Source organism: Sminthopsis crassicaudata, chromosome 4 (assembly GCF_048593235.1).
Source record: "Sminthopsis crassicaudata isolate SCR6 chromosome 4, ASM4859323v1, whole genome shotgun sequence".
In the NCBI taxonomy this organism is placed as follows: domain Eukaryota; kingdom Metazoa; phylum Chordata; class Mammalia; order Dasyuromorphia; family Dasyuridae; genus Sminthopsis; species Sminthopsis crassicaudata.
Genome location: NC_133620.1, coordinates 30597570 through 30604239, shown reverse-complemented (window position 1 = coordinate 30604239; position 6670 = coordinate 30597570). Strand labels below are relative to the sequence as shown.

Genomic DNA, 6670 nt, shown 5'->3' with positions numbered 1-6670 from the left:
CCCTTCCATTCTCTGAGGCTCTGAAGAGAAGTATTACCCCTCTGGCCAGGGCTAGGGTAGAGGGAAAGAATGATGAAGGATGTTTTCAGAACTTCAGGGAGGCCATTGCTACCAGTGTTGTGATGAAGGGGCCCCTGACCCTGTTCTATTCACCATTCCCTCTGTCTGTTGTGCCTCCAACACACCTGCCTGTATTGTATTATATTGGTATCCGCTGTGCCCCTCTTTCTCATACCCTTCCACCCCCCTCAACCATAACAGGGCAGAACGGTCTACACAGTCTTTAGGTCTGAGTTTATTGGGGAACTCTGAAAACGGCAAAGGGAAGAGAAGTAGCAGTGAGAAAGGGGCTTGACTCAGAGGGAATATGGACCCTCGCTGATTCCTGGCCTTGACTCCTCAGCCTCTGGCTGGATATAGTTGTCCTCAATGAAGCCGTCATCATCCTTATCATCATCGGGTGGTAGCCCAAAAGTAACAATCTTCCCTGACCCAGCGAGTGGACGGTGTCCATAGCTGGCGCGGTGCTGGTGGCAGACGTGGCACTTGGCAGCCAAAGCGATAAGGAGAGAGAGCAGTACGGCTGCGATGATCACCCCTACCAGAGCAGGCCAGGCAGTGGTCCCAGCCCCTGTCCCTGCCTCTGGTTCAGCAGAGGTGATTAAGGACTCTGGACTTGCTGCAGAGACAAAAACACAGACTGAAAAGCATCCCCCAGAAATGGGCCAGCATTGGACCTTGGGCAGTAGGGGAGATCTGCCAAAAGGAAAAGTCAACAAGGGCAGAGAGAAAAAATGAAGAAAGGCATCAGAGAAAGGGCTATGGTCCAGACCAAGCTAAGGAGAATTAAGGGAGGCCAGCGCAGGAAAACCAGACAATATTAAGCCTCTGATAAGGGATCTGCTTGCTCTCCAGCTCCTCTCAGATCCCATGACCACTGCAGAATAGGGGTGGTAACCCCAGGAAACAAAGGACGAATCTGGCAGTGGTACCTACAGCCCCCTGCCACTCCCGTAACTGCACTCACTGGTGTTTGCTTCTGTCATGGTCCTGAGGCTGCCTCCTTCCTTCACTGGATCTTAGGAGGCCACAGAACTCAGGTATCCCTTTGACCCTCAGCCTGGAGGGAGTTACAAGAACTAGGGAAGAAACTGAATCTTCAGGCCTGAAGAATCTAGAGGGAGAGAAGGAAGAGGTCCAGATCAGAATCTGGAAAGAATAGGAACCTTCCCTTAAACTCCTTGTCTCTGTTTTCATCCCCCATATTTCCCACCTCATCCTCGACTGCTCACACTCCCTCAGCAGTACTACACACACACACACACACACACACACACACACACACACACACACACACATGCATGCATAAAAGCACACATACATAGGCAATAAATCTGTTCTACCTCCATAGATTCTCATCTGTTCCCGCTTTTCTACTATTCAAATCCTCATCACATGATTAACCAACTGCCCCACTCTGAATCATATCTTCCCCATGCCAGTGATTCCAAACTCTCTGCTCTCATCATTCAAATACCATTCTCTGCCCTCCTCTGCCTAATCCCTTATTCTCACCCCAATTAGCTTCACCTGACAATTCCCACTCTAAGAGCAGTCTGTGCCTCCCACTGTGCCCTCTGAAATGCCTGCTTTATAAGTAACAAATTTGCTTTCATCAACTCTGTTCCTTTCCCACTTCCACCCCCTCCCCTGAGGCTGGGGTTAAGTGACTTGCCCAGGGTCACACAGCTAGGAAGTGTTAAGTGTCTGAGACCACATTTGAACTCGGGTCCTCCTGAATTCAAGGCTGGTGCTCTATCCACTGCGCCACCTAGCTGCCCCCCTTTCCCACTCTTTGATCTCTCATTGAGATCTATTTCCCTTTTGATAACACAGCCTCTCTGAATTCTCTTTCCAGCACTGATTATACTTTTACTCATTCCCCCAGTTCATAAATTAGTGGAAAAATCAGAATATTCCTATTTATTACCACTGCCAGCTTCTTCCTCTGCCACCATCGCAGGTAGCCCTGTTTGAAGTTTATTCAGCCTCTAGCTATCTATCACCCTATCAAAATCCTGGCAATCACTGCCTGTCGACCTCTAGACCTCCTTTCTTCCTCAGAGTTCAATCCCCAGCTCACAAACTTTCATTCTTCCTTAGCACCTGCCTTCATACTAGGTGACTTCAACATATATATTGAGACCCCTCAAAATCTTTCTCCCAAAGGCTCAACTTACTGATTTCACTTGGCCTTTTCCTCCACCCCATCTCAGCCACCAGCAAAGGTCATAGCCTCAATGTTGCCATCCCTTGTAAATGCATCACCTCCATGTAATGAGTTCTGAAATTCCTTTATCTCATCACAGTCTGTTGTCATTCCATCTCTCCCTAAAGCCTTGCAACTCCAAATCTTGTTCTTTGTTGTCCGTCTCCTCCAATCCAATCTGTTCCAGACCATCACCCCCACACTAGCTACACTCTTTCTTCTCCATATTGAGGCCCCTAGGGAATCAGATTAACCCTACTCTCTCTTACCCTGTCATCAAACTTGTCTTGCCAAGCTTTAATTATTCCCATCACCTACTGCTAACCACCTCTATCCACATTCTGCTGAACCAAACTGAAGAAAAAAAATCACAAAACTCTACTGACAGGGTCCGCTAGAAATTTATGTCACATAACTCCACTGGGCTCTCACTGTGGCAAGGCAATCCTTTCCCACCTTCCTAATCAATTGTCTATCCTATCCTCTACAGTGGCTCTTCCAAACCTTTTAATCCCCCTTTAAATCTCCCAGAAAGTTGCTCCTGCCCCCATCCTCCCAGCTCGGAACCTGGCCTCATATTTCACTGAAAAAAAGTTTCAGACCATTCAATAACACCTTTCTCTTTATCTCAATCACCCCTGAGGCAAGTGGCTCAGGGGACAGATGTCAGGACTAGAGTTGGGAAGCCCTTAGTTCAAATCCAGACTCAGACACTTACTAGCTACATGTTATTGTGCTTAATAAATGCTTGTTTCCTTCTTCTCCTTCCTTTTCAAATGCCTTCTACCATTATTCCTGCCTTCATCTATCTCACATGGCAAAATCTTCTACTAAACACAAGGAATCCCATTCCATCCCATCTTCTTCAGCAGGTTTCCCTCTCTGTCATTCCTATTCTTTCACTTATCTTCAATCTCTCCCTGTCTCCTGGTTGTTTCCATATTGCAGACATAAATGCACATGACTCCCCCATACTCAAAAAACTCTCATTTGATCACCCATCCTTTCTAGTTATCCTTCTATGTCTTTTTTTTCCTTTTGTGGTTAAATTACTTGAAAAATTACTTTGAGGGGTCTCAATATGTATGTTGAAGTCACCTAGTATGAAGGCAGATGCTAAGGAAGAAAGAAAGATTGTGAGCTAGGGATTGAACTCTGAGGAAGAAAGGAAGTCTAGAGGTCGACAGGCAGTGATTGCCAGGATTTTGATAGGGTGATAGATAGCTAGAAGCCCAATAAATCTCAAACAGGGCTACCTGCGATGGTGGCAGAGGAAGAAGCTGGCAGTGGTAATAAATAGGAATATTCTGATTTTTCCACTAATTTATGAACTGGGGGAATGAGTAAAAGTATAATCAGTGCTGGAAAGGGAATTCAGAGAGGCTGTGTTATCAAAAGGGAAATATTTAATTAAGTAATTAAATTACTTCTCATCTTCTCATTCTCTTCTTACCACTCTACAGTTTGGTTTTAGATCTCATCCTTCAACTATAGATGCTCCCTCCAAAGTTAGCAATGCTCTCATAAAAACCTTTGCTCAATCCTCATCCTTTTTGACCTTACTTGTAGCCTTTGGTGCCAATGGTGGCCATCTTCTCCTTAATACCCTCTTCTCTCTTTTATGATATGGTTCTTTCTGGGTTCTTCCTCGACCTGGCTGACTGTTCCTTCTCTATTCCTTTTCCTGGAACTTAATCCAGGATCAAGACCATTAATTGTTTGTGTTCTTCACGGTTATGCCCTGGAACAGATTCTGTCTCCTCTCAATAAACTCCATCATCTCTATGTAGATGATTTTCAGATTTATTTGTCCAGTCCTAACCTCTCTCCTGACCTCCACGCTCACATCAACTGCCTATTGGACATTTATTTGAAACATCATTTTCTCAGATACCTTACACTTATCATGTTCAATAGTGAACTCTTTGCCTTCCCCTTAACCAAATGCTCACTTTTCCTTAAATTCCCTATTCCCATCAAGGGTATCACAATCTTTCCAGTCACCCAGGCTCAAAACCTAGGAGTCATCCTTGCTGAAAGACCTATCAGTTTTACCTTTGTAACATCTTTGTTTCACCCCTCTGGAGTGGTGCAGTCCCTCAATATCTCCCCCCCAGATCACGGGAATAGCCTCCTGGAGGTTCTCCCTGCCCCAAATCTCTCTCTATTCCATTCCATCCTACACTCAGCTATCAAGATGCTCTTCTAAAGTGAAAGTCTGAGTATCTCACACACACTCACACTCCATTCAATCAGTTCCAGTGGTTTCCTATTACCTCCAGATCAAGTATAAAATCCTGTTTAGCTAGTAGAGTCCTCTGGATCCTAATTTCTTCCCACCTTCTCACTCCTTATCTCCACCCCCTCCTCATCATGTTCTTTTTGATCCAGGGACTCTGGCTTGCTTGCTCCTCCTCCTCCCCATTTTCATGTTGCATTCCATAACTGAAACTTTTTTCCTCTTCAACTGTGGCTTGTTCAAGTCTCAGCTAAAACTCCACACTCTACAGGAGCTTTTCCTATTCCCCTTAATGCTGGTGCCTTCCCTTAGCTGATTTATCTCCAATTTATCCTGCATGTAGCTTGTTTATACATAAGTTTTTGCCTGTTTTCTCCTTCATTAGGAGAGCCGGAGCTGTGTTTAACCTTCCTTTGTATCCTGCTTAGCAGTGTCTGGCACACAAAAGGTACTTAATAAATGTTCATTGACTATTTCAGTAAACCCACTAGGTTCTTGTGAGGATCCAATGAGTTAAAAGAGGCAAAGCACTTGACAACATCAAAGTCTTATGTTAAATGCTAGCTATTATTATAACTTCAATCACTCTCCTTGCATCCACAACTCTCCTTCTCCAACTCCTTCACACAGCTGACATCATCTTCCTAAGGCACAGATATAATTCCACTACTCATGAAACTTCACTGGCTCCCTATTGTCTCCAAGTGGGGGAAAATGTCATTTAAAGCCCTTTGCAGTCTAGCCAGCTTTTCCATGGTTATCACACATCACCACATCTTACAATCACATTGGTCTACTTTTTTCCTTGTCTTAGTTTTCCACTTCCTCCCTCTGTACTTTTAATGTACAGCAGCTGTCCCTCCCTCCTCACCTCTGTCTCTTAGGAACCCTTCCTTCAGTGCTTATCTCAGGTGCCACCTTCTACAGGAAGTCCTTCTTGATCCCCACCCCTTCAATAGCACTCCCTTCCTCCTCCAGCCATCTGCTAGTTCCCTATTTGTACCCCAAATGGAATATAAGCTCATCAGCTACTTGTTCTTGTCATTGTAACCCCACACCTGGTATGGTAGAAAGCCCATAAAGGATTTTTTGGGTAGTACAGAGCGGGATGCTGGGAAGAATTAGGGAAGAGATGAAGGGAGGGATGGCAGGGCCCCTTTGCCCCCCCCAGAACCCATCTGGAACACAGTTGTCGTTCCACTGAATTCTGAACCTGAGAGTCTTTAGTGGGGGCTCAGCCCTCCCTCCCCCCCCCCCCCCCAGACAAACAGACATTGGAGAGAATCTCCAAGGGCTCTGGAAGATCCAAAACAAGCTCTGGGTCCTTTCCAGTCCCACAGCGTGCTGTGCACACACACTGCCCAATCACACTGGAGACACAAGGAGGTACAAACACAAAGGCGGCCGTCTGGGGGATGCCGGGAGAGGGCCGGGAATCCGCAGGTGCCGGGGGAAGAGCTTAGGAGCGTCTTATTTCTAACTATAGGAGCCCAAAGCTGTCAGTGCCGAGGGAGCCCCACCCCCAGCGGAGTCACTGCGCACGGTGCCCCCCCCAACCCGCCCGGGCCCCGCCGCCCCCACGCTTGCACCACCCACCGCGCACCTGCCGCGAAGCACCCACAAGGACCACGCCGACGCCCCCCGGAGTCCCTATTCCCTAACTCACTCCCTACCCCGGGGACCCACCCCCGGCGCACACTGACAGCCCCTCCCCGCCGGGGCGAAGCCCGCTGCACACACAAACACGAGCGCCCGGCCCCCGAGGACCCACTCACTCCCGGGTCCGCACTCGGGCTCCTCACCCTCCCGAGCCAAAGAGCAGCCGGCTCTCCTTCCCTCCGCCGGGCAGCCGTACCTGCGGCTCCTGAACCGGGCTTCCGGGCCAACGGGCAGGGGCAGGGGCCCCGGCGTACTCCGTCTGAAGGGGCGGGACGTACCTGGCCCGGAGGAGCGGGGCCTACCTGCTCAGGGGGAGGGACCTACCTGGCTCGGGGGCGGGGCACAAACAAGTGGGCGGGGCCGAGAATCCCCCATCTCTCGGCGGGGCGCACGCCTCCCGGGGCAGTGAGCCGGCCCGTAGACGATGGGTTCGTCAGCAGAGCCCCTAGAAGGAGGCTGCCGATTTCTCTTTATTGGACCCATGCTTAGTGACCCCCTCCCGT

At 48.4% G+C, this 6670-nt stretch overlaps 1 protein-coding gene across 3 annotated transcripts; it reads right to left on the bottom strand.

The window, feature by feature from the left end:
- Nucleotides 1–275: 275 nt before the first annotated feature.
- C4H1orf210 (chromosome 4 C1orf210 homolog) lies at nucleotides 276–6492 on the bottom strand. 3 transcript variants are annotated; one of them, XM_074266198.1, is made up of 3 exons: nucleotides 6364–6492; nucleotides 1028–1174; nucleotides 276–679 (listed from the first exon to the last, which is right to left on the bottom strand). In XM_074266198.1, the coding sequence occupies exons 2-3, from the start codon at nucleotides 1044–1046 to the stop codon at nucleotides 357–359; spliced, it is 342 nt and encodes a 113-aa protein (XP_074122299.1). In that variant the 5' UTR covers nucleotides 1047–1174; nucleotides 6364–6492; the 3' UTR covers nucleotides 276–356. The 3 variants fall into 3 exon arrangements, with proteins under 3 accessions (XP_074122299.1, XP_074122301.1, XP_074122300.1); XM_074266200.1 differs by having other exon boundaries at nucleotides 6311–6439; XM_074266199.1 differs by having other exon boundaries at nucleotides 6284–6401.
- Between the last annotated feature and the right edge of the window lie 178 nt (nucleotides 6493–6670).